Source organism: Etheostoma cragini, chromosome 21, assembly GCF_013103735.1.
Source record: "Etheostoma cragini isolate CJK2018 chromosome 21, CSU_Ecrag_1.0, whole genome shotgun sequence".
NCBI classification, from domain to species: domain Eukaryota; kingdom Metazoa; phylum Chordata; class Actinopteri; order Perciformes; family Percidae; genus Etheostoma; species Etheostoma cragini.
Window position 1 is genome coordinate 19,223,339 of NC_048427.1, and position 25,275 is coordinate 19,248,613.

At 42.8% G+C, this 25,275-nt stretch overlaps 5 protein-coding genes across 12 annotated transcripts in view; 3 read left to right on the forward strand and 2 right to left on the reverse strand.

Annotated features, from left to right (window-relative positions):
- Nucleotides 1–9,815, forward strand: part of itgb4 (integrin, beta 4) — a 31,671-nt gene extending 21,856 nt beyond the window's left edge. For 2 of the 5 annotated variants that reach the window (XM_034861296.1, XM_034861293.1), the window contains exons 31-42: nucleotides 291–428; nucleotides 512–694; nucleotides 786–914; nucleotides 3,580–3,747; nucleotides 3,839–3,988; nucleotides 4,438–4,572; nucleotides 5,309–5,458; nucleotides 5,680–5,868; nucleotides 5,980–6,135; nucleotides 6,300–6,464; nucleotides 8,111–8,227; nucleotides 8,323–9,815. In XM_034861296.1, coding sequence (XP_034717187.1) covers nucleotides 291–428; nucleotides 512–694; nucleotides 786–914; nucleotides 3,580–3,747; nucleotides 3,839–3,988; nucleotides 4,438–4,572; nucleotides 5,309–5,458; nucleotides 5,680–5,868; nucleotides 5,980–6,135; nucleotides 6,300–6,464; nucleotides 8,111–8,227; nucleotides 8,323–8,456 — 1,814 coding nt within the window. In that variant the 3' untranslated portion in view covers nucleotides 8,457–9,815. The remainder of the gene's footprint in view (nucleotides 1–290; nucleotides 429–511; nucleotides 695–785; nucleotides 915–3,579; nucleotides 3,748–3,838; nucleotides 3,989–4,437; nucleotides 4,573–5,308; nucleotides 5,459–5,679; nucleotides 5,869–5,979; nucleotides 6,136–6,299; nucleotides 6,465–8,110; nucleotides 8,228–8,322) is intronic. The other 3 variants (XM_034861297.1, XM_034861298.1, XM_034861299.1) reach the window with 3 other exon arrangements.
- On the reverse strand, nucleotides 9,641–16,544 carry zgc:194990 (uncharacterized protein LOC568410 homolog). Its single transcript, XM_034861369.1, has 10 exons — nucleotides 16,345–16,544; nucleotides 14,697–14,788; nucleotides 14,493–14,591; nucleotides 14,307–14,414; nucleotides 13,637–13,795; nucleotides 12,851–12,991; nucleotides 12,122–12,173; nucleotides 11,876–11,902; nucleotides 11,236–11,262; nucleotides 9,641–11,141 (listed from the first exon to the last, which is right to left on the reverse strand). Exons 2-10 carry the CDS (start codon nucleotides 14,757–14,759, stop codon nucleotides 10,582–10,584), a joined length of 1,236 nt encoding a protein of 411 aa, XP_034717260.1. The 5' UTR covers nucleotides 14,760–14,788; nucleotides 16,345–16,544; the 3' UTR covers nucleotides 9,641–10,581.
- si:ch211-250n8.1 lies at nucleotides 16,363–22,480 on the forward strand. 3 transcript variants are annotated; one of them, XM_034861358.1, is made up of 16 exons: nucleotides 16,363–16,609; nucleotides 17,433–17,499; nucleotides 17,784–17,888; nucleotides 18,188–18,263; nucleotides 18,383–18,539; nucleotides 18,693–18,738; nucleotides 18,861–18,919; nucleotides 19,111–19,146; nucleotides 19,329–19,381; nucleotides 19,479–19,611; nucleotides 20,713–20,927; nucleotides 21,247–21,292; nucleotides 21,384–21,449; nucleotides 21,539–21,598; nucleotides 21,693–21,778; nucleotides 21,892–22,106. In XM_034861358.1, exons 2-16 carry the CDS (start codon nucleotides 17,463–17,465, stop codon nucleotides 22,025–22,027), a joined length of 1,311 nt encoding a protein of 436 aa, XP_034717249.1. In that variant the 5' UTR covers nucleotides 16,363–16,609; nucleotides 17,433–17,462; the 3' UTR covers nucleotides 22,028–22,106. The 3 variants fall into 3 exon arrangements, with proteins under 3 accessions (XP_034717249.1, XP_034717248.1, XP_034717247.1); XM_034861357.1 differs by lacking the exon at nucleotides 16,363–16,609 and having other exon boundaries at nucleotides 17,197–17,499; nucleotides 21,892–21,986; nucleotides 22,075–22,480; XM_034861356.1 differs by lacking the exon at nucleotides 16,363–16,609 and having other exon boundaries at nucleotides 17,197–17,499.
- Nucleotides 22,209–24,344, reverse strand: LOC117937428 (histone H3.3A). The gene is made up of 4 exons (XM_034861401.1): nucleotides 24,209–24,344; nucleotides 23,270–23,407; nucleotides 23,012–23,165; nucleotides 22,209–22,900 (listed from the first exon to the last, which is right to left on the reverse strand). Exons 2-4 carry the CDS (start codon nucleotides 23,395–23,397, stop codon nucleotides 22,772–22,774), a joined length of 411 nt encoding a protein of 136 aa, XP_034717292.1. The 5' UTR covers nucleotides 23,398–23,407; nucleotides 24,209–24,344; the 3' UTR covers nucleotides 22,209–22,771.
- A 339-nt stretch (nucleotides 24,345–24,683) lies between these two features.
- Nucleotides 24,684–25,275, forward strand: part of unk (unk zinc finger) — an 8,799-nt gene continuing 8,207 nt past the window's right edge. The window contains exon 1 of one of the 2 annotated variants that reach the window (XR_004655144.1): nucleotides 24,684–24,948. Coding sequence is in view for 1 of the 2 variants with exons in the window: in XM_034861338.1 (XP_034717229.1) it covers nucleotides 24,800–24,948 (149 nt within the window). In the remaining variant the exon portion in view is untranslated. The remainder of the gene's footprint in view (nucleotides 24,949–25,275) is intronic. The other variant, XM_034861338.1, reaches the window with a different exon arrangement.

The following is a 25,275-nucleotide window of genomic DNA, read 5'->3' on the forward strand; positions in this document are numbered from 1 at the left end:
TGAAATATAATTTGAAGTTTTCCCAGTTTAGCTCATTATTAAACAGCAATAATCATGTCTCAGCTAAAATCTGTCAACCATATTCTATATTACCTCCTTACTCTAAACAGTTACAAGCCAATTGTTAGGAAGCTTCCGTCAGTGTTACTCAGTTAGCTACCCAACACTTACACCTGGCAGTGACTCTGTGTTCATACAACAAACTCTTTCTCTACATTAGAACTAGTTTGTGTGGTGAAACCTAGTCTAAGGTTGTACTTACACACCGTTCCTGTGCTGTTTTTCTCCAGTGCCTGGTGAACCTGGGCGTCTTGCCTTTAATGTCATCAGCCCGACTGTCACTCAGGTCAGCTGGGCAGAGCCTGCAGAGACCAATGGCAACATCACGGCTTATGAGGTCATCTACACACCCATTGATGATGGAAGGAGTAAGAGTCCAACCTATACAAGTATATACTGTAGAGTCATTTGCATTATGTTATTTCATTATTCCCCAATACTCTTGTCACAGAGCCAGTGGGCCCCGCTAAGAAAGTAAAGATTGACAACCCCAAGAAGCGAATGCTGTTGATCGAGAACCTTCAGAATGCCCAGACCTACCAGTACAAGGTCCGTGCCATGAACAGCATAGGCTGGGGCCCCTTCAAAGATGCCACCATAAACCTGGCATCCCAGCCTGTCAGACCTCTATCCAGTAAGTCAGGGGTAAACACACCTCCAGAACACTTTGAGTTAGTCTGTAGTTCCCGGAAAAGAGATTAATTTTCCTTTCATTCTGTCTCTAGTTCCCATCATTCCAGATATCCCCATTGTGGATGCAGAGGCAGGAGAAGAGTATGACAGCTACCTGATGTACAGCAATGAGGTGCTGAAGTCCCCTACAGGCTCCAAGACGCCCAGCGTCTCTGGTGATGGTGGGTACCCAGAGGCAAAACCACAGGCTACTTATAACAGCTGACAGTGTAAACCCATTGTGCAAGTGCTCAATTCTGATGCATTTCTCTGGCTCTGGAAAGGAATGGATGTGAATGCCAGACTTCCAGAATGTGAGGTATCGCTGTAATATGGATCCAATTATTTCAGGCAACAATCTCAAGGCTCCCAGACATCTTTCTTTGTTCTTGCAGCCAAGTGTTTATCCCATTTGTTAATGCAACATGTCCTGTGGTGTCATTGCCCTGCCAAATGGAGAGAAAATGAACAACACTATGAAATGTGTCACAGGCCCTATCTGTGCTGTAGAATATCACCCAGTTGTGAGACTAATCCTGAAAACCTCAGGATTACTGGCGCTTTCTCATTTTTCATTTTTCTTTGTGACATTAATATTCTTCCTTATTTTACAATTGTGGCATTAAGGAAAAGCGGGATGACATCATTCTCATTGCTCTGCCTTTTCTTTATCACTTCTATCTGATTGATAATTTTCCTGTAGGCAACGCCCCAGCCTGGCAGCAAGAAGATATCCCCCAGATATCGGCAGTAGAAGTGCTTTACGACCACAAACCACAAGGCCTCCCCCCAAAATCTTCTGTCACTCTCCTGCTTTCTGCTGCCGTTTTTGTGTTCTAGTTTACTCAGGTTTTACTCAGTTTTGCTCCTCAACTCCCAGACAATTAGAACTTTTATGACATAAAACAATACCTTTATGTAATCCCATCTATGTGTTTGAAAACTTTTTTGTAAAGTACTGTATGGTAAAGGAAACCCTTGATACTTCTTCGCCACGAATTTATCCTTCGCCAACTTGCTTCTCCCCTATGACCCCAAATACAAGGCTGGAAATATGTCAAGTTGGTGGGGTCCAACCTGGATCTCCGTAAGGTGGAGTGGAAAAAGCGAGTGGACGTCATCCCCTATCGGCTCAGCACAGACACAGAGACGAGCTCAGATGAGGCCCCCCACCCCAGCTACGCCCAAACACCCCTGCCAGGTGAAGACCACTCCATCCGAGCCACAGATAGACAGACAGGCAGCTAGCATGCCAACTGTATTGCAAGGCCAGACAGGTGCCCGGCAAGGCAACCAACGTTTCTCTCTGCCTTTATGATTTGAGCCTGTCAGAATTATGAACATTGGTCTAATCATTACATTTCGGGCTTCAGTCCTTGTCCCCTTGCCCCTAGTTGGCACCTATCCCATCTATCCTCCCACCACCTGCCAAAAGAGGAGCACTGGCATCAACTGCCCCACCTTTAGTTGATGATCGGGGGCAGGCTTTTCTAGGTGCCTGTCTCTTTCCTGTCTCCCTCCCACTTGGGAGGTAGCCATCTGGAGGCCGCTTGTCTGGTGTTTGCAAAGGCTTAGTTACTGTGTGGCTGTATGGAAATAATGGCGCGTTAACCTACAACCTATTAAAACAACAAAATGTGATGTAGCGCTAAGCATTGGACAAATGTAAACTGACCGGAAATATTACTTCAACAGAATGTTCCACATCTATTGCAAGCAGCTATCTTGGTTGTTTGAGCGACAGACAAAGGTAAACAGACAGCCTGCAAAGATGAGCTGGGATGGTGTAGCATCTATATGTCTGTAAACCAGTGTTGCTGTTTTTCCCATCAGAATTTGAAAATAGTACTTCCACCTCAGCTGCAAACAGCTATCTTAGTTGTTTTTTCGAAAAGGCCTCAACAGCGCTCCAATTTTAATAAGCCTTGTTTGTTCTTTTCATAACGTCAATGCCGTGATTGTGTGCGAGCCAAAAAGGACGTCATCATCACGTATCTTGAGTAAAGTGTGAACACTCCGCAAGTTGTCAATCATCGTAGGAAACTACCATATGAGATAAATGGTTTTGATTGGCCCAGCCAGGCCATGGCCGACTGGAAATCTGCCTGAACCGGAGGGGGACAAGACATATCTGCAAGAGCAAATAAAACATGATCTCACAGATTCGTCTGGATCTCAAGCTAACCTGCAGTGTTACGACCCCATTTTTAGCAACATGGAGGCGTGGAGGCGTGGCTCAAGCAACAACAATGTCTATCTGTCAGTTGATAAACCACTTTTGTGCGGACTGAAACATCTTAACCTCCGTATCAACAAAAAGTGGTCTCCATGTGATAAAAGTAAATGTACCGTATTTATAGATGGACATGGGAATACCTGCTCGATGTTGCCATTATGTTAGCATTTAGGTACACCTGCTTACGTGGCTGTAAAGTCTTAGCTATTAATTTAAATTACTTTTCCTTTCTAACCATTCATGACCCACTAGAGAAGTGAATGTGAAGTTTGAAATTATATTGAGACCCTTATTCGACTAAAACAACAGCAGCTACAAAAAAAATGGCTGCAGGTTGAATCCCAGCCTCTTTTACTTTGTTTGCCTGTAGATGGCACACACCTGTCAGTCTAAAATGTTGCTGTTTCTGTAACCTGTAATTGTCACAAGGAGGACTGGGGCTACAGATGTGAAACTGCTTTTGCTTTTATCTATAAATTGGCCTGAGCCTGGTTTTGGGTGCTTGACATCAAAATGTGTTGTTCCAAATGGCAGAATGCTTCAGTGCTAGCTGCTTAATTTGTTGTACTCTGTTGGTTGACTCTTCTGGCTCCTATTGTGCTGTTCCACAGATTACATGATCAATGGGAAGTGGGAACAGAACTTCCTTTTCCCAGGGGGATCAGCAACACGCAACTTGTCAGCATCATCCTCTCCTATGTCCACTCTGAGCTCCAACTACAGAGGGGCAGGCGGCTCCTTTACCACAGAAACATCCACCACCTACATGTCCGGAGCAGGTAAGATGGACGGAAGTAATTATACCGAGACAAATTTAATCACATCAAGACATTGTTTGTCATCATCCTTGATCTCTCCCTCTTCTTGTAGCAGGCTCTCGTAGACATGACATGATAGGAGGAGGAGTACACTCATCAGAAGTTATCATGAGGAAGCGCTCAGAGAACAGGGGTTACACAGATGAAAACATCCGGGACTCAATCGTCATTGGAGATGTGTCAAGCAAGTTCCCAGATTTAGGTAAGCTTTGGACCTCAGCCGGAGTTTAGTTCTTTATTCCAAAGTAAATGTAAAGGGAATTAGCTTTGTCTTTCTGGTCCAAGAAAGAGTCTTTGGAGTGCAATATTTGAGATGCCTCAGCAGATAAACTGTGCAGACTGCATGAGGTTGATTGCTTGGACATCTGTTAGCAGATTTGGGGCTGTTGGCTGCAAAGCAGGCTTATCCACACTGAGTTTGCAGGAGCTATGCTGACTATCGCTGTTTCCCTCTCTCTCTCTCTCTCTCTCTCTCTCTCTCTCTCTCTCTCTCTCTCTCTCTCTCTCTCTCTCTCTCTCTCTCTCTCTCCCTCCCCTTGTCTCAACTTTGTTCTATTTTTTGTACCTCTTTATTTACTTCACCCTGTACCTGCCCACCTCTCCCTCCTACTTGCTCCTTTGCTCCCTTCCTCCCGCTCAATGCGCCATCAGGTGGGTTCGGCTACGCTGGGATACAGAGCAGCTCTCAGAGCCAGTTCAGCTACAACCTGTCTCAGGGTTCCAGGGCCAGGATTGAGTCTTCAGACGTCAATGAAGCCCTATATAATCTGGATAGGGTGCTCCTGGGTAAGTCTACGGCTCACACGCATGAAGGCCCTGGATATGTTTGCTGGGTGTGCCCCCCTCCTCAGTCATCTGTATTCCTGCCTCTGTGTTTGTCTCATACTTTGTCTTCCTCTCTGGTGTCCTCTTTAAAGATCTCACTCTTTGTTTTTACTCATTACTGTACGCTATGAAAATGAACTTTCAAAGAACTTTTAATCAAAGTTATCCTATATCATACCTAGAAAACCTAGTGTTGTTGTATTGTTGTTTGCAGTGACATCACGGATTTTAGATTAGGCTAATGAAGACCAATGCATTAAGGTGCTATGTTCACAAATTGAACCCGGAATAGTTAGTGAATGTGGTCGTTGTCCAAAAGGATTATGTTAATGGAGTCATTTCTTAAAGCTGCACTAATTACTGGTTTTATATTAGACTACATGTCTAATGAGAACGTGGTCACTTGTAATGACAAAACTACAGAAGATTATAATCAAACTCTAAAGTCGAGCGTTAAAAATTATTTAAGTATCTCTCAGGTTGTTGCATAAACAATCAAAAGAAATTTACAAAACAAATGTTCTGGAAAATGGTCAGAAGTACTGCAAAGTGATATATAATTTGTGTAACAAGGTTCAATCTATACTTCTCTGTCTTTTCACACCTTATACTCTTAAATCTAAACGGAGATAGACCCAGTTTATAGTGATGCTATCCAACAGTATTCTTACTCTTGTCTGTCTGTGTCACCCATCAGATGCTCGACTGTCTCCGGGCGTACCAGACACCCCCAGCAGACTGGTGTTTTCTGCTCTTGGTCCCACTGCCCTCAAAGTGAGCTGGCAGGAGCCCCACTGTGAGAAAGACATCCTGGGCTACTGTGTTCTCTACCAGCTGCTCAGTGGAGGTACATGAACTCTGCAAGGACCATTTGTTTTCATATTTTCCATAATAAAGAGCATACCTTTTACTATATTAGGATACAACGTATTTACTTCTTGGCATAATAGGCAGGGGCCGGAAATCAATCTAAGACACTAATCTTTTTTTACTTTTAACTTATTTTTTTTAAATAACATTTGTGAGTATTTAATGCTGATGCTGAACATGCTGTGCCCTGTCCTGTAGGAGAGATGAAGCGTATCAATGTGACGAACCCAGCAGAGAACTCTGTTATCATCCAGGACCTGCTGCCCAACCACTCCTATCTATTTAAAGTGAAGGGTCAGAGCCAGGAGGGCTGGGGTCCAGAGAGAGAGGGAGTCATCACCATCGAGTCGGCAGTGGACCCCAAGAGTCCCCTCAGCCCCATGCCAGGTACTGGTTCTGTGGATTTCTTGGACTAACACACACAACGACTGTTTTTATGCAGTTACCAGAAGCCCAAGGTTCTCTTTTTAATTTTGTCTGTCTCATCTTTCACTGCAGGCTCACCATTTACTCTGAGCACTCCCAGTGCCCCGGGCCCCCTGGTCTTTACCGCTCTAAGCCCCGACTCCCTACAGCTCAGCTGGGAGAAACCCCGTAAACCCAACGGAGACATCCTGGGCTATGTAGTCACCTGCGAACAGCTGCATGGTGGAGGTGAGGCTTTCCGGAAAGATTGGAGAGAAAAAAACTTAAAAGATATTTAAAATATAGATATAAAAAATATTTTATATAGTTGGTTTGTGCATCTCCCAAGTTGCCATGAGTCTTTGATGTGAAAGTATGTTATTTTCTGACCTCTGTTTTTTTGTTTCCTCCAGGAGACCTGCGTACCTTCCAGGTGAACGGGGACAGTGCTGAGACCAGTTTGACCGTTCCAAACCTGACGGAGAATATTCCCTACAAGTTTAAAGTTCAGGCTCGAACTACACAGGGCTTCGGCCCCGAGAGGGAGGGCATCATCACCATTGAGTCTCAGGATGGAAGTAAGATGACTCCTACTGACAAAGCTTTAGATTAAAAAAAAACACCCAATAGTGGCTAGATACTTACATTTTTTTTTACAAGACTGTTTATCCAGTTGGAGCATGAATGTGTCAAATTATGCGACATCATCTGTACAGTGTTGACAATTTGGCCGGCGAGAAAATATTTTTGGTCACGTCTTGGGGATTAGGAATAATTGCAGCAGGTAAATTAATATCAAAAACAAAACAACAACTTAAGATTTATTCAGTTAGAGGTGTGAATTTCTAGCCTGGTCCTAAAAGACACTCGTACATTTCTGTACATTTGTACATCGAGTCTGGCCACTAAGTGTTAACTTCCTTGAAGGCGGGTACTGCCCAGAGCCACTCTGGATCTGTCTTGACCATTCGCTAATGTTTGGTAGGGACGTACTGCATGTCATGCGCATGTGCAACATGAGACCAACGAGGCTTATGTTTAGCATTAGAGTCCCTGGCGTGAGCCTTAGCCAACTCCTTCACTACTAACGGAACGAGCTGGAAAATCTAACTTCCCATCTTAACCCCGTCCACAACATCATGGCCACCAATAAAACTCAGCGAAGATTGTTCTTGCTCGGGCTTTAACTTCTGCTACAACGGGCCGAATAGCTTCACTCGCATCTCTCTCCGCCGCCATTACAGAATGGATGGCCTCAACGTCATCGTTCTCAGCCACTCCCTCTGTTTGCTGATTGGTCCGCCAAAAATTCGGCTGGAGAAAGCCCAACACCATACCGCGACCCTAGATGTAGAGAAGGGAGGGAAGAAGGGAAATGAAAATTGAGCAGAAGTACGAGCGGAGCCAGGCTAGTGAATTTCAACAGCAAATGATGTAGACCTTTTTTGTGATAACTTTGACCTCTCAGACGAGGAGAACGTTTGACATCAGAGTGACTGACTTTTCTTTTTACTTAAAAAAAATTAAAAAAAAAAGTCAGACTTTAGAACTTTGAGAATAAAATCTGAATTCTGACTTTTCTTTTTTAATTAAAAAAAGATTTAGAATTTAATAATTTTTTACTTAAAAAAAAAAGTGACTTTAAACTCAGAACATTTTTTTCACATATATTTCGCCCTAATCCTCTTCCGTACTTCCGTACTGTATATGTATTCTGGTCAGGATGGAAAAAGGAACTCTGAATGTTATATTCCTCGAGGACTGAAAGGCGTTGTGACCACAGCAAGAACACGTTACCTCTGTGAAGAAATAGCATCTGGTCAAACCAACTTTTCTCCTTTTTGAAGGAGACATTTTGCACTGGCGGCTCCTTGACAGCTGTATGTTAACATAAAGGAAACTATAATAATGTATTTAGCATAGGGCCAGCTACACTTATTAGGATAGTGCTAGGAATATTGAAAATTTTTAATGAAGGACTTCTCTGCAAATTTCTCACATTGCAAAGTCATCACATGGGCCGGCTTGGAGCCTTTGGTGGTTAGAAAGGTTGTTTGACACCCCCGTTGTAGACCATCCTATGACCGAAAATGCAGTCAACATTTAAATACACTCAAGATCTCAGTATTATCCAATTATTCTTTTTAGCCTTCCTATCACTTTCTCATAACTGATCACATTCTAGTACAAACCAGTATTTTCCTTCCTTCCTTGCTCCCTGTAGGCGCTTTGTCTCAGTACAACAGCCAATCAACGAGGAGGGAAGTTTTCCACATGCCAACAGAGGTCAGCACGCGGACCAACGTCTCCCACACCATGCTCAACGACCCCTACTTCTCAGGTACAAATAATAAAAAAAAAGCTTCAGTTTCAGTCCTCCTAAACTATATGAATAAAAATGACATTCCCACATTAATACCACCTGCTCGTTTCAAACAGATGGGATGATGATGACCACGCAGCACTCAGAGACCAGCGGCATGGTGACCCGTCACGTCACCAAGGAAGTGGTTCAGAGGAGCGTCATGGGAGGAACCACCGTCACAAAGAAGATGTTTTACGAATCTTAAAAATTATACTGAGCTACGCCCAAATTAACAGCCAAAGGTCCAACATGATGAGGAATCATATCTAAGATTCTCTTTTAAAAAGAGTCTGCTTCAGAGCACTCACACACGTTTGTTTGAATATGCGTGTGTGGGTGTGAGAATCTGCCACCAGAAAAGATAAAAAGACGGAGAGGAGGCCGTTCTCTCATACCTGTTACAAACTGGGGCCACTTTCCTCTATAGATGAGGGTCATTTTCATCATTTACAGTCACTTTTCACTCTTGCTTCTGATGTATTTTATTTCAGTTACTTGCGACTAGGCAAATTATTTAGCGTTAGACTCCTCGCTCCCTCTGTCGGTCGAGGTCTGGTGACACACTGAGGCTTTAAACCAGAAATCTGACAGGAATCCAAAGGGACAGTGTCCCCTTTGTCTCTTTTCCTCCACCTGTCTGTGAGAGATGGTTTGTCTGTATGCAAGGTGATTTTAACGTTTCAGGTTAAACCCTCCAAATTTCTACATCCTTGCGAGATGCATCTGTTTGCTGGAGAGATTTGCCTGAAATGGCCGTGGATGCTTCACAAAGTTAATCATTTGCACACAAGTGGCCTTATCTCTGGAAATCAGGAGTATAAAAGTGGTGTATTTGGGACTGTTCAAATATTTGTATAAAATAAAAATAGGATCAAGTTGTTGTCCAAGCATATTTAATACTTCTAAAATACACTTTTTACATTCTGACATTAAATCTAATGCCAAATATTAGTACTTGAATAACTTGGACACATCATCGGTGATGGTCCCGGGGCCGAGGGTTACGTTAGATACATCCGCAAACAGGTCGCTGCTTGTGTAGCTCATTTATATGCACGTTCACTACTGACAAGCATGATTTTACAATACAGACAAATTATCAAAGATCTATCAGATGTAACATGTTCTTGCATTCTTTAAGATGTTTTATATTAAAAAATATATATAGTATACACTGCTTCAAGTTAATGTTTTCCATATGTTTGCTCTGCAGGACCAATGGATTTTGCATTTTAAGTTGATTAATATTCAAACAATGGCATATTGGTATTTTAGAGAAATTGTAAAGACATAAAGCTTTTTATTTGCTTTTATTTTTTGTCCAACCGTATTTTGGCTCTACCATTTGTTGAAAATTCTTTTGTAAAACATTTTGAGAAGATATTTTTCTCAGAAAACCTGATGTGGATAAGTGGATGAACCTTTCACCCAAAATACTATAAGTATTCATGTTCTTTTGACCAACATGTATCACTAAGCTTTAAGCAAAATGAACTTTCCTTTTGTATTCTTTCTTTTCTATTTTTGGTACGTCAATTGTATTACACAATAAAGATTGGAAATAAATTTGTAGTACATTTGAATGTTTGTCTAGATCTGTATCTTTAACCACTGAGGACAAGTTGGAGCATTTGCAGTTTATTTGATGTTTGGGGAAATAAAGCCATCTTAATATTGCATGCATAAACACAAACACAGCTACCAGAACAAGCCTGCCAAATGTTTGCAAAAGACCAAAAAAAGCAAACCTTGAGCATTAACTCTTCACATGCATCGACCCAGCCTGTACTTATCTGTCTGTGCATGTTAGCAAGCCTTCAGCGGCGGCAATGTTTGCCTGCACCGAGGCTCCTTTCACAGCGCCTTAATGCTTTTATAACATTTGTCAAGTTAGTTTGCAAGTTTCAATTATAAGTAACAAAAAAGCAATCAAAAAATACACTTCCATATCTCCATTGTGACTTTAAAACCAGCATTGGCATTCTCTTTTCACTTGAAACAAACCAAACACATGGGTCTCTGAGCGTGGGGGACTAAACCCTCTCCAAGCTTACTGGACATTGTGAAAATTCAGGTAAAAACAAGGGTTGTTTTAAGGTTTTGACCTGACAGCCTTAAAGTACTCATCCTTAAACTACAAATAGTCAAATGCAGAGTGACAGAAAGTTTACTGCAGAATGATGGTGGTTCTTGTCCCTGTGAGACCTGAAAGGAACCCCACAGAAAGTCATTCGTTTAGTCCAGAATTAGCACACCATTCAAATCCACTAAATCAGACTCTGTGTTGCTGAGGGTCAGGACTGAGGAGTGACCGATGTGTGTTAAGCAGTTCAATTCCAGAGGCAGGATCCGGGGCAGAGGCACGGCTGTCTGACAGCTGCAGGCCTTATCGCCAGGTCTTTGATGGACTCCACAGTCCCAAACACGGGGAACAGTTCCTCTGTGAACTTCTCGTTGTAGGTGTACAGGTGGGAGCGCTTCTCCACATCGTAGAAGGACAGCTGGCCCTGCTCATAGTCCAGGTACACGCCTACCTTCCTGGGCACCAGGCTCTGTGACAGCGGGGTGGCGGGCACCGTCAGGGCCTTCAGATCTGTGCCCCTTTCCAGACGGAGGGTCAGGTAGCCTCTAGCTGTGGTGAGTGAGCGGAAGCCCTGCCTCACCCCAGATGCCTTGGCCACACCCAGCCGCCAGTCCTGCTCCCCAACCTCCACCTCCCAGTAGTGGCGTCCGGAGGTGTAGCCCTCCCGGGCCACGGCGCACCACCAGCCGTCGAAGCGCCGCTGGCACCGCGGGACTTCCCGGCGCTTCAGGCCGCACCGCATGCGCTTATGATCGCTGGAGATGAGCAGGTCTGCGTTGGCTGAGTCCGAGTCCAGAGTGACTTCCTCTGCAGGGTTACAGACCAGGAAAGGGCAATGACAAATCTGATAACAGATTATAATGAGGAACAGAGATGATGTGATTGCCAACGATTTTCATACCTGCAGCATCGCAAATCCAGTTCCACACTGCAAAGAAAAGAAGAGAACACATTTAAAGCTGCTATATTCAAAATGTTATTATCAATGGATCAAATGACAATGTGTGTAATGTAAAAGGAGTTGCTTGTAGTGATGGAGCCATGGAGAATTATCAACTGACTGTTTGAGAAACCCGCTACTGCTTAGCACCAAACAGCACACACCCAACATTAGCTACTAGCTGGGGAACAAAGAGGAGCATTTAGCAGCTAAAGAGCCAGATATTTCCCTCAGGAGTTGCTGGAGACCAAAATCGAGCAAATAGGAGGGTGATTATTGGACCTACGTTTGTCTCCTACCGACCCAGGTGTCAATACATTTTCAGAATCCCATATAATTAAACTATAAATGGCTACGACACCTGAAGGCAGATGTTCAACCAACCAACCAGCTGTGGTCCTTGAAGACACGATATGTAATATTTCTGCATTCAAATGTCAAAAAAAGACTGGAGCCGTCTTTCTTCGTTTTGGAATTCTAAACTCTGGTGGATTTCTGAGGACTATGGTGAAGTGCTCCACAGATCTCTGCAGGGTAAATCCAGACAGCTAGCTAGACTATCTGTCCAATCTGAGCTTTCTCTCGCAGGATTTTTACTCACCGCTGTGGGGGATGTAGCGGACAGTGTCTGAAAGAAGAACGAGATTACTGCGATTACAAGGAGACAATCAGAGTTTCATTCATCACCCAAGTCCTTTGTCCTGCTCCTTTTCTAAACTTGCTTTCACACACTATCCTTTAATCACATATCGATCCAGATTAGTTCTGATTAAAGCGACTCATCAAGGTCCACTCCCGCTAAAGAACACTTCCCTAAGTTCCCAATAGTTATTTCAAACGTACTCACCAATATTCTGGCTCCTCTGCTTTCTCACCAGCCACTGTTTAGTCACGTCCTCCTAAACACACACACACACACACACGCACATAACGGTTCACACTGTTACAGTTACACTATTGACAGCATCATGCTACGTACATCAGGGTTTCTGCAGGTTTCACTAAGTCAAATTTAAGACCTTTTTAAGACCATTATGAAATGTAAGACCTATATCACAACATAATAAAAATATAGGCATAGACATAAGTAGATGTCAGATTGCGGAAACTTTGTCTGAAACAATTCCCCGATTCTCTCTTTTGCTTTATAGGACTGGTGTCTTGGCTGCAATATAAGTTGCATATTGATCTAATTTGTAGTTGCAATACAGCAAATTATAATTGGATTGGCGACAGAAAGAACTACAACACCACAGAATGAAAAAGGAGCGTTGTAAAGCGCTGTGGGGAAATTTCAATTAACATTAAGGAAATGAAGACCTGATTCAAATGATTTAGGACCTACAACACAGTACTTTCATTTAATAAAGCCATTGTAAGGCCAAATAAGTTGATTACAATTTTTTGACTTGTTGACTCCATGCAGGGAAGTTAGAATGCAGTGCTAACTTTTTAAATAAATTGAATTAGTAATTTGATTATTTTAAGCCTTTATTCAGGCTCTGATTTTCAAATGTAAACAAGTTGAATATTCAACACAATCTAAGCAGGGTTATGTTGTGACCGCCATCCAGACCTTGACAAGGCTGACCGCGTTCATCACAGCCAGCATGACGAGCTCCATGGCTGGGAGCAGGCTGGGGAGACGGCCCCTCTTCCACTGGAACTCCAGGTCGTCTAGCATCATGAGCACGGGCTCACCTGGCCACACGGTGGGCTGGAAAACCCGGTTCAGAACCCAAGAAAACACGATCAGTGTTACTCGAAATTGTGATCACAGCTCCAGCCCACTCTGAGGCTGAGTGAACGCATATGATACAATGTTGCAACTTCAGTTATGGAGTCTACCGAACCATAAGCGTGAAAGCACCCTGGGTATGATGGGATGATTGTCACAGGGTTTAGTTTAATCGTCTTTATCAGATGCAAGGAGGCAAGTGGGTCAGACTTTAATCACCAACCAGCCACGTGTTCAGTCAGTCAGGAAGATTATACTTTTGTACTCTTAGCCATGTAGTTTTATTTCTCATGCATCTGCATTCACACATGCTCACTTCCTTGCTGTCCTGCCTGCGCTGTCAACCATCTCTAATATCTCAGTGTCACACCTACGTCACCCTGCTTACTGTTTGAATATGACTCTCTCTTTGCCTTTAGTACAGTTATGCTGCTGTTATGCATGCAGTATTTCAGTGCAAATCGCCCCAATAGAGTTCTGCCAAGACTTAAATATCTTCTATACTCACTCACATATCATCTGCTATAAAAACATTCATCTATACTTCATTTTTCTAGTCTGTCCTGATTGAAATAGGTGCTGGAAGAAACACGTCATCTTTAACTTCCACCATCCTACAGTCACCTGAGGTCTGCTTTTTATCGCCCAGGTCCAGTCCATGATGACTCTTTTGTGGGGTCCCATGTCGCACTCCCCCCCTGCTTCCAGCAGGCAGAGGAGGTGTCCCTTCCAGTCTTTCTTCTCGGGTTTCTCCTGCTGGTATTCAGCCAGGATGATCCTCGGCTGAACAGGAAGCAAACATTAAAGTAGAGCTGCAACGATTAGTAGATTGACACAAACTAGTGTTATTATAATCAATTAAGCTGTTTTTCAGCCTGTCAAATATAATATACAATAATAAAAATATATAATGTATAAGATTTCCTGCTTTTCTTTGATTTATATCATGCTGAACTGAATATCTTTGGGTTTGGGACTGGAGATAGTGTCTAATGTCTAAATCTAAAGTATTGTGGTGGGTATACTGTACTCTATACTATACATATTGGCCATAATCTTTCTTTGGGGAAGGGGGGGGGGGGGTTGTGCATCAACAACTACATTTCCTATACTTGGATACACTTTTATGAACCAATTTAGGGTGGGAATACCTTTATTTTGTGTAGAAGAAAACCACAGATGACTATCAAAATTGGGCATTTTAAAAGGCCCATATTTCACCAAAACATCCAGAAAACATGTATTTGATGAGTTATTGATGACAAAAACAGCAACAGCTGTAGACCGTACGCACCTGTACTCTCGTCTCCAACACAGCAGCCCATTCCACAATAAAGTCCCGACACACACTGGCCGGCCAGATGTCCTCACTGGTCCAGATGTGGCCGAGGATGTTTGACCTCTAGGGTAAAGACACACAGCACAAAATGCATATGAGATGTTCTGTGGATGTTTGTCTGTGACAGAAAGAAAAACTTACCTGGCAGATTTTGTTGAGCTCTCGGGCCAACTCCATGATAAATAACTGACTCTCCAACAGCGGCTCCTTCTTCTCGAGTTTCACTCGCTTACGAGACTCCTGGAGCAAAAGAAACATTTTGTGGGGCGAGGTGTACAAATTAAGCACGCCGTGGCGAAAAAACATTGCTCGCTCTCAGAGGAGAACAGAGTTGCATAACCGTACCTTGAGTTGGATCTTGAGCTTTTTGGCCGGCTCGATGAGAAACTGCAGACAGTCCTTCATCATGCTGGTGGCTGGAGAGCGAGGCAGATGCCCTGTGGTAATAATAAAAAGCTTCAGTACTGGCACGCACTCTGTCAGGAGCTGGAGCTGAAGTGCAGCTGACTGGGCTCGCATCGCCCACACAAATCGATGAGAGGGCAGAAATCTGTAATTTATGAGAGGTGGCAAAAGGTATGTATGCGTGGAGAGAGAGAGAGAGAGAGAGAGAAAGCACTGCAGAACTTATATCACAGTTCTGCACTGGACGTCCACAGGGAGCTCGTTATTAGGCACTCTAAGCTATCATTACGTGAGAAGGAGGAGGGAAAAGAGGACCCACACAATGGTAGAAAAGAGACAGCCCACCCACTCAATACACACCACCATCACAAAGTGAGAGGTAAAGAGGAGCACAATAAAGACATTATTGCACAGTAACAGGATTTCCTGACGTGTGTGGGTCGATGCATCTTGATCAGGGCCTTGAAAGTGGAAATGTATTCCCAAGGAGATGCGGGACGGCAGCACAGAGCACTTTGAAAACACTGCGGAGGGTGCGGGGGAGCGTTGGACCAGTTTGCTGTTGATTCAGCAGTCCGCCTCTGTACGCCAGTTTGATCCGCTGAGGGGATTTGCTGTTCCTTCTGTGATGTAGCGGTGGCAGCTGGGCCAAAGGATGCTTCAACTGACTTCCCAATGACTTAAGAGAAAATATGGTTTTGAGAATACTTTGACAACGAAAATACATCCAACTAAGGGACAAACTGTCAAAACTGAAAGTTGACCTTTTAGGGACAAATAGTATTTCTGAGGGTCGATGAAAGATACATTTTTTCTGAATTTGGTGGCTATTTTCCCATATGATGATGATTCATTTCTTTATTTACGCATATTAAAAATGTAAAAGGGTACGACATATAGTATAGTTTGCAAGATATGTGTGAAGAAGAATGGCCTAAAACCCCTACAGGGGTTTAACAAGTGGAATCCTGCAGTCAGAACATCAAAGGAAATTATAATCTATATAATTTGTATCAATAATTTTACACACCTCAGAGAAAAATTATCACAATGATATGAAATGGCACACAAAAATGGTATGAACTTTCCCACTGAGGCCATGGCACGTGCTGGGAAGGAAGAAACATGCACTGGACTTCTTAACTAATTAAGTAGGCTAGATATTGCTCAATTGGACATACATTTTTGAGAATATATAGGGGGGAAATGTGCTGAAATCTACCATACCACGACGTTTATTGTTGGCATTGGGAGAGCGTGTAGGTGTCCGAGGAGCTGGAAGATTAGAGAAAATCCAGGATTACCTCGGTGCTGTAGGCTACAAACCCAGGTAGTGACTTTCTATATTAGGACTGAAAGACCAACCTCTGCAAGTTGGCAACATCACAACACACAGAGATACACCGAGCACAACAACTGGCACGTAACAGGGAAGCTGGACAAAGTCACGTTTTCCAATAATGAACATGCACTAACAGGCTGCTATATTTTTGTTTGATAACGTCTGAGGCAGCGGTGCAGTTTAACCGTTTTTCTCTACGGACATTTGCGTTTTTGTTAAAAAAAAAAAAAAAGGTTAAAGTCCCACCTTGTTAAAGGAGAATTTTCCTCTCTGTAGATAACTTTGCGCAGCTCCTCTGTGATGTTTTCGCTAAACTCGGACTGGTTTAGCTAGTGCTCCGAGACCCTAAAGAGATGCACTGCTTCACCCACCCTGCTGCAGGAGAGAGAGACACAGCGCGCTCTTATCCACCTACTCCTTTATCTGCCACCGCCTTCACTGAGCTGTAGTTTGAAAACTCTCCGTGAGAGGCCGCCATAGCTCTACTTAAACTGAAACTATCTTTTACCAGGTAGCTAACTGTCTTGTATGTTCTTTTGGTTTATTGACAGAACACCGTTGCAAGCCCACAGCAGACGGTTTAAAACGCCGCTAGCCAGTATCAATATATCATGCTAACGTTGTCTCGTGCTAATGGCGGTTCTGCTTTCAGAAACATTAGCTAACGTTATCTACAAAAAAGATAAGTGGGCTAACTAAAACTGAACGAATTTACAATAATACATAGCAAAATGGCAATGTATTATAATATTTACATTAGCTGTGAAGATGTAACGTTAGTTGTGTTTTACCAAGGCCTAACGTAACCAACTCTTTTCTTTAAATAGGCCTAACGTTACCTTTTATATATTTATATATATATAGCCGAGCAACCTTTGGGTTATTTTAAACATTGAGCCTGCAGCAGAGCATAGAGCTTTATGTTATACTTTTTAATTTAAAATAAAGTATTAGCCTATAAAACGCGCGAATTTGGAAATAAGGTTTCATTCGCCTAGCTAGCAATAGCATACTGAGTCTTATAGGCAGAGAGACATTTTTTAGGTTTGAAAGCAGGAGGGCCAAACACTAATGTATTTTATTTCGAGGCTCAGAGAGCGTCTTTAAGCCCCCAACTCCGGCAAGTGTTTGCCCATTTCATTTTTTACGCTTGTTTTAATGATAAACCAAATTGCATATAGCTAGCTAGTTTAATTCACCCTCTCTGTTTGTGGCAACAACTATTGAGGAATGGGAAGGTGTTTCGGTATGTTATGTAGGCTACACGGAAGTGTAATTACAGAGCTGGTCGCTGTGCTTAAATGACAGGAGGCGTTGTGTGTCTGTTGTCAAAGACAGCCTCTTATTACAGCGGGACCTCAAACATGGCACCAAAAGACCCTCTACTCGGCACTCTTAAACGTAAGACACCATTACAAATGCATAATGCAACATGCTGTTAATGGAAAAATTGCTGCATTCCTTTTTATTTCAGAGGCAACCGATAGTTTCGCGGTTTATGACTGGATGGCTCGCCAAAACAAACGACTGCGTTATAATTTTGAATTGTACATCTGTTGAAGAGATACGCATAATATATCCTCTTTTGCAATAGGGTTTATTTTGGATGGCGTATATATTTTTTGGCCACGGTCATGCGGACCGACAACAGATCCACTGTCAATTGCGTGTTATTTTCCCTCCAGTGTGTGTCCAGAACCTGTCAAATGGAGAGCTGGTGTCAGACACCAACCCTCACCTCGCCTCCTGCTGTCAGCTTCTTGAGCTGGTCCTCAGGAAGGGGCTCCAACGTAAGTATCGCTTGTGCTTCCCCTAAAAAATACCACATTTGTAAACTTGTACCGATGCAATGTTAATATTCTTTACCTACATTGTGGGAACAGATTGCTGTGTGCTTGTATACCTAACAGACATATTTGGGGATTTCAGTTTATGCTTTAAATTGTTGTAATTGTTGTATTTATTAAAAACACAATATTTAGGAACAAAATATGATGTATTTCTAATATCTTAATAATGAATCATCTGAAGCACTACGTGTAAAATACATTTCTGAAGTATGTACTGAGGGTGTTTGCTCTCATTTCAGAGCCAGTTCTCAGTCTGGTACACAGAGACTACTGGCAGTGTTTTGAACAGCTTACCCACCACGATGCCTGTGGCAGGTACCAACATCCTGCCTAGACTAAATGATTTTTAACAATGTTATAAGTGTACACTGCAATTTGAATCATTGTTAATACTTGTTGTCTGTATGTGTGTGTGTGTGTGTGTGTGTGTGTAGGCTGTCTGCCCTGTCCTTAATAGTGGACCAGACCAGAGTTTGCAGGAAGCTGCTCTCAGCTCAGGGCCGAGGCCGCTACCTGCTCAGACTGGCCCTCATCCGCAAGGCTCTGCCACAGCTCATCACACACCTGCTGCACACACCCAGAGTCCTGGAGGTCAGAGCAAATACATTTGTATGATACTGAATATTTAGGCGTTTCCTGGTACTGTTAGATGCTCTGGGCAAAATGTCCACCAAATATGCCCATTGCTGGTCTCACTAATAGACTAAAAGAGCTTTGGCTCATACTTTTTCCTGTCCCCTATAGTGGTACAGTCCAGAAATGTCAATCCTCAGGAATGAAGAATTTGTGGGTGAGGCTTTTTACTAGATCTGATTTTATTTACACCAAATGCTGAGCAAAGTCAAGGAAATTCTTGTCACCACTGGTATTCAGGGTCCAACATCAGTAACACTGATGTTCTCGCTTTTCCAGAGCCTTTCATGTCGCTGCTGCTGGTCCTCTCTCACATGGAGTTCAAACTGGACATGAAGGTTTGTTCAACTCCTTTATTCATGCCATTAAAAGCTGAGAATGTGCTGTGTAAACATTTTCAAACTTTTCAAAATTCCTAAACATGATTACCTTAAAGCAAACTATTCTTTGGTAAAAGCTACCATTCTTTCAAATCACTACGAATTCAAACGATCTTACACTAATAACCAACTCTGGTCTCTTCACACAGAATTGCAGTTTTCTGGATGAAAGCTGGCTCCTACCGGTAAAAACAATGATTTTCTTTTTTAGAACTAACAGCATCGCAACAATATAATTATGGTTTTAGTGTCCATGGGAACTTTAAGATGCCTGGAAAATCTCACAAGCAGACACAGTGCAGTAAGACATGGGATCTGGACTCAGCAGAATGTGAGAGCTCTGTTAATTGTTTATACATGTTCCCAGGTGTGTGAGACATATGAAGTAGTGCCTTGTCGGGAGGTAGGGATGGTGTTGAGGTTTGTGTCTTCCACCCTACAAAATATTTCCGTTAAGTATACAAATCTCATAAATGTATCTGTCCAACCTGCTGCATCCTCTCCCTCTGTCTCTCAGGTATCTGAGCGGGCGCGTCTTTGTCCTTAACTTGATGCCTGGGAGTCAGGCTCACGTCGACAAGTTTATCTCTCCTGGTGACATCATTGATGAGATCAACGGAGCCTCACTGAGGAATTCCAAGAATGGACAGGTATCCTTAAACATGGAGTATTCAGTACTGTATATTAAAGTAATAGAAATCACATCTCTTTCTGCATCACCACAGCTTAGCTGGTATAAATACAATCCTTTACTTTTGCCCCATAGGATTTCTTTTAGAAGAGTGCAAATATCTGGAAATTCTTCATTAGAGTCCTCAAAGAACACAAAAGAAACTGCAGGAGCCCGGACTATGATAATAATAATAATACATATTATTTGTAATGCACTTTATACTTAAAGGAACACACTGACTTATTGGGGCTTTAGCTTATTCACTGTTAACCCCAGAGTTAGACAAGTCAATACTTACCCTTCTCCTATTTGTGCGTGCTGTAACTCCGACGCCCCCACCTGTAGCTTAGCCTTGCAAAGATTCTGCAAGTAACTGGTTCCAACTAGCCTACTGCTTCCAATAAGTGACAAAAGGTGTTGGGATTTGTATAGTCACAAGGTGTACAAATAACAAGGTCACATGAGGCACAGCCATCTTCTAACTGTATACAAACTGGGAACTATACTTTCAGAAGTGTGACCCCTGCTACTTCTGCTACTTGTGTTGGTTACACAGATGGGTAAGAAGGGAAACCTTGTACTCAAGCTTGAGTGAGTCCTGAAGGCAGTGGAGGGATTTGAGGATGGGGTAATTTGCTCATGTTTTTGCACCCTAATTAAGATCCTGGCAGCGCTGTTCTGGATGTACTGCAGCTTCAGGAGGCTTTTGCCAAGGATGTTAATGAAGAGTGCATTGCAGTAGCCGAGCCTGGATGAGACAAAGGCATGGACATGCTTTTCTGCATCCGGCACAGTCAGTGTGGATCGCAGTTTAGACATGTTTCTGGGTGGGGAGGAGGTCTTGAAGATATGTTTGATGTGCACCTCAAAAGTCATGCGATAGTGCATTTTAACACCCAGGTTGGTTACTGATGTTAAAAAAAGGAATACCTGGTGGTATAGGGTGGTAATGACAGATGACCGGACCTGGTGTGGGGTCCAGGTAAGGTGCAAGTGTAAAAATCCTGCCACTCTCAAAATAGTGTTTGCAGTTGCTACAGGACACGCCTTAGAATGTGTTGTTATTCTGTTTTCCCAGGCAGGTGTTATTCTGTCTCGGCTAAAGGGCTGCCCCCTATCCATTGGTGTTCTGCGGTGGAGGGCGCAGGATGGCACAGTGTATCGGCCCCTTATCAAACTCCTGCAGGCCCTGAGGATGGAAGACCCCACCCTTCAGCTTGGTCCCGCTACCTCCCAGCAGTCAGCTACCACGAACCAGAAAAACTCTCCATCACAGTGTCTCAAGGAGGGAAGGCAAGTTGGTTACCAAATCCTCAAGGATTATTTTATTATCCTGTACTGGATATTCAAAACATAGCAGTACACAACTACTCATACCACTGCTATAAAGACTATTTGCTATGTAAATATATGGTGGAGTTATGGCGTCCTGAGCACGACGTGAAAAAGTGTCAGTGTTTGACGAGTTGGGGAACAGTCCATGAGAACCGTGTGGAAGCAATGCCAGATCTTTTTTTTTATGAGTTTGAGTTTTGCACATTTGGCTTCAGGCGTGAACACTGTTTAGCAAACAAAAAATTATGTAAGACACTGACCCACCTCTCCTTAACAGGATTGTGTACATTGTGCAGTTTTTGGGAAAGGCAAACATTGGAATGGTAAATATACACTATTGCTTTACAATTTATGTTTAATCTTTGTGTATACCTGTGCTGGTTTCTCCTCTAACTGATGTGGTCTCATTCTTAGTATGGGGGAAAGGAGGTGCTGCAGCATGCCATCCCACAAGTGTTACAGAAAAACCAGCCTAGCAAGGTAACGGGAGTGTTCCTCTGACCTGCCATGGCTGTGTGTGAAACACTTGGCAATATCAATATGCACTTAAACAGTCATTTGTCCCACAGGAAGTGCTGTTAGATATGAAGGAGACGCATTTGTCATGCACAGAAAGAAACAGTAAATCGGTAAGTGGACACATTACATGTCCCTCTGCTATTTCTTGACAATGTTTTGATTTCTCCAGCTGCAGTTACATTCTTGAAACATTTTCTTCCTCAGAAGCTGTTTGAGCATCACTATCCAGAGATTTCATGTGTAGGGAGATTTGGCCAAACGGACTACAAAATATTTGCATTCTGCACAGCGTAAGTATTACATACCAATAAAGTTCATGCAATGAGTTTTCTTCATAGAGACTATGCAATGACCACACTATTGTCTGTGCCGTGTTATTTGAGCTTGTGATTGGTTTGTTGAGAGACTCCCCAGAACACCCTCAGTCAACAGGCTTCTGCTGTGTGGCACTAAGAGCCAGCACTATCAAGGAGTGTGAAGAGATCGTCTGTCGTATTGGTGAGGAACAATTACGCACCCTCTACACAAGCAATTCATGATTTACAAGTTTGACACCTTAAAAGGCCATCTTCTGTTCTTCTTACAGCTACTGGCTTCAAGCATACCGAGTGGTTTGTATAACTCTGTGTGTCAATTATTGTTTGTGTTGAAATAAAGTGTATAAAGATAATGTGTAAACTGCATTACTGAATACCACAACTACAGAACACAATGCTTTCTAATCATAAAGACCTTTAATAGAAAGACATGGACAACATTTTCATAAATAGTATTAAATGTAGCTGCCAAGATTTTATGTTGAAAAACATGTAAAAAGCAGTCCAGAAAAATACAGGAAGGGTCTGTCACACTCCCAATCAGTGTAGAGTAGCAACCAATGCCCTGTCACGCAGTGTGACTGGTTAAGCAAGACACGCTGGAATTTTTTGTGACAAGCGGTGGATGGTGAGGAGACCCTGAACCCCTGTAGAAGTTTAGAGGATTGAGCCTCTTGTCAAAAGACAAATCCTCAGAGGGAGCCTGATACCCACAAAGAACTTGGAAGGGTGTATGATGCTACAACATGTAGTTATGATGCATAATGGAATATGTAGATACTACAGTACAACATTTCCAACTATCCTAAGTGTACTCCGGTTTATGCAATGATGATGAATTGCCCCAATCTAAAATACAAAATTCAAGAAAAACTTATTAAAAAAAATTACCCAAGAAATAAAATGTTCCACAAAAATGGTACGATAAATAGGATAGTTTGTCTTAGCAATGTTGCCATTAGGCGCTTAGGCCCTCTCTCCCCTTATCCTACGTGCCAGCTGGATATCTTTGGGCATGATTGTGACACGTTTGGCGTGGATCGCACACAGGTTGGTGTCCTCAAACAGACCCACCAGGTAGGCCTCACTGGCTTCCTGTTTAGAGTGAAAAACAGGAAACGATTAGGTTCAGAGTGACTACTGTTAATTTTTCCACTAGTACTTCAGTACACTAGAATCTGACTGATGATATTAGATGTCATTTACCTGAAGAGCACCAATGGCAGCACTCTGGAAGCGCAGATCAGTCTTGAAATCCTGTGCAATTTCTCTCACCAGACGCTGGAAGGGCAGCTTGCGGATGAGCAGCTCTGTGGACTTCTGGTAACGACGGATCTCCCTCAGAGCCACAGTTCCAGGTCTAAAGATAATTTCAGACGTTACTAGATATGTGACCAACGTTAGACCAAAGGACACCATTAGTAAATATGCTATAGATTAAAAGTTTAGAAATAAGTCCTATACCTGTAACGATGGGGCTTCTTGACTCCTCCCGTGGACGGTGCGCTCTTCCTGGCTGCCTTGGTAGCGAGCTGCTTCCTTGGCGCCTTTCCTCCAGTGGACTTACGGGCAGTCTGCTTGGTACGGGCCATCTCGTACTTGCTAGAAAGCGAGTAAAATAACGAGTTATATTAAATTCATACTGGAAATTTAATTTCCGGTAACGTTACTTAACGTAGCAGCATCAATCCATACGGATTTGCCAAGATAAAATGCTGGCTCTGCTTAGCATACAAGCTCCCCTCCCCCCAGTTGCAAACACAGGGAGGCATCGGGTTTGCGCCGGTCCGCTCCAGTAACGCTCTATTCGACTACAACCAAGGCCTAAAATAAAAGCATAACAAACAGACGGCGCGCTAAAAGCGTCTAAAGAAACAATGTTAAGTTAGCTAAATAACGTAGGCGCCATGAGAATTAACGACTTCAAACTCGGAGGCCCATGGTGACCAGCGACACTCGTGTCAAAACACTCGGTTCCTGTAACATTACCAGCCGCGCCAGTGAGCATTTGCTCTACGATTTCGCCATTTTCTTATTTTCTCATTTCACCCCCAGGCGACATTGCCTCGATTGAGCTTCGGCAACATTAGCCTACACATAATTAGCTTAACGTTAGCTACTGGCCCTCTTTGTATGAGATACAGCCCCTCTATGGTTAATTATAGCAAAACTAACTTGTTTAAGTCTAGTTTCACTTGAACGAGCTAGGGAGGTTAAACTAGAAACGTCAAATGTACGATTCCATTGTTCTATTTTTAGCTAATGCTAACGTTAGCAAGTCGTTATGTTAGCCTTTTGGAATACAAAATGCCTGTAAACAAACGCAATCCGCAGATCCATATGACATTGACAACGAAATCACGTAACGTTACATTATCTACATGGAGAGGGAATTATAATTACCTTCAAGACGTCGGTTAATAAAAGGCAATCGCCGTAGCTTACAGTCCGTGGCCGATGACAACTGAAAACGATTTGTGTTGGGAGGAGGGGGTTGAGGCCTTTATAAATAGGAAGTCATGACGTCATTTTGGTAACACATTATAATCTCAATGGTTCGCCTTTCAAAGTTGACGTCTGTTACAGCCAATCAATACATAAGAAACCACAAACGCAAATTCTCCTTAGTTTGAAGAGACAGTATATTAATAATAACATTCTATGATATTTTACCATGTTACAGTTTTATACAAACCAGTTTTATGTAACTCTATAATGTATTGTCAAAGTGAATGATCTAATCTCCTAAGTGTTTGGTGATCTGTACAATCAGTAATTAAATTATGTTTGAACGTCATGTGCCATCCGCCAGTGAGCCTAAAGAAGAAGAAGAAGAACTTCATGTCCCATAGTTCCATGTTGTCCCTTTGCTACAACTTCCTCCTGCCTTGCGCAAGCTCACATCGTTGTAGAATGCGGATTTCGAAGCTAGTAAGAATAGCTAGCCAGTAAGCTAAAAACAAGGTTCTTGTTGTTAGGCTTGAAACAGCTAAAATGTCTAAAACACACTCACAGCCCCCGTCTTCTTCGGCAGCAACGACTACCGGGGGGCCCTCCTCGTCCTCTTCGTCTTCGCCCGCGGGGGGCTCGACATCTCCCGCAACTGTGTTAAACGTGCAGCCCGAGAAACCTCAACATTACACGTACGTAGCTAGTTTGCAGGATTAGCTAGCTAGCTAAGTGTACACAACCTCACGTGTAGTTTCATATACCAAACTAAAACTAAATTGTACTTTTTTTAAACGAGTAAGAGATGAACTTCGTATTCTTTGAAAAGACTTAACCAAGGTTATTTGGCGACAATGTACTCATTAGCCGGAGCAGGTCTCGATAAAGAGGCCTACCTTTATTTACTTACAGTAACTTTAGCCATTTCTTACAAGCTTTGTGGCACGGCTTTATTTGAATTCTGTATTTGTGAATATGTCTGACTCTCGCATACACTTAATGGAAGTCTAGCATATAAGCCT

Coding starts and splice junctions, on each gene's coding strand:
- zgc:194990 (XM_034861369.1), bottom strand. CDS start 14,759: ATGATGAAGGACTGTCTGCAGTTTCTCATCGAGCCGGCCAAAAAGCTC. Junction 14,415..14,492: donor AGCTCAACAAAATCTGCCAG/GTAAGTTTTTCT, acceptor TCTTTACCCTAG/AGGTCAAACATCCTCGGCCA. Junction 11,903..12,121: donor GCAGAGGAGCCAGAATATTG/GTGAGTACGTTT, acceptor TTCTTCTTTCAG/ACACTGTCCGCTACATCCCC.
- si:ch211-250n8.1 (XM_034861356.1), top strand. CDS start 17,400: ATGACAGGAGGCGTTGTGTGTCTGTTGTCAAAGACAGCCTCTTATTAC. Junction 17,500..17,783: donor TCTACTCGGCACTCTTAAAC/GTAAGACACCAT, acceptor TTTTCCCTCCAG/TGTGTGTCCAGAACCTGTCA. Junction 21,779..21,891: donor ATATTTGCATTCTGCACAGC/GTAAGTATTACA, acceptor TGGTTTGTTGAG/AGACTCCCCAGAACACCCTC.
- LOC117937428 (XM_034861401.1), bottom strand. CDS start 23,397: ATGGCCCGTACCAAGCAGACTGCCCGTAAGTCCACTGGAGGAAAGGCG. Junction 23,166..23,269: donor AAGAAGCCCCATCGTTACAG/GTATAGGACTTA, acceptor AATTATCTTTAG/ACCTGGAACTGTGGCTCTGA. Junction 22,901..23,011: donor CTGCCATTGGTGCTCTTCAG/GTAAATGACATC, acceptor CACTCTAAACAG/GAAGCCAGTGAGGCCTACCT.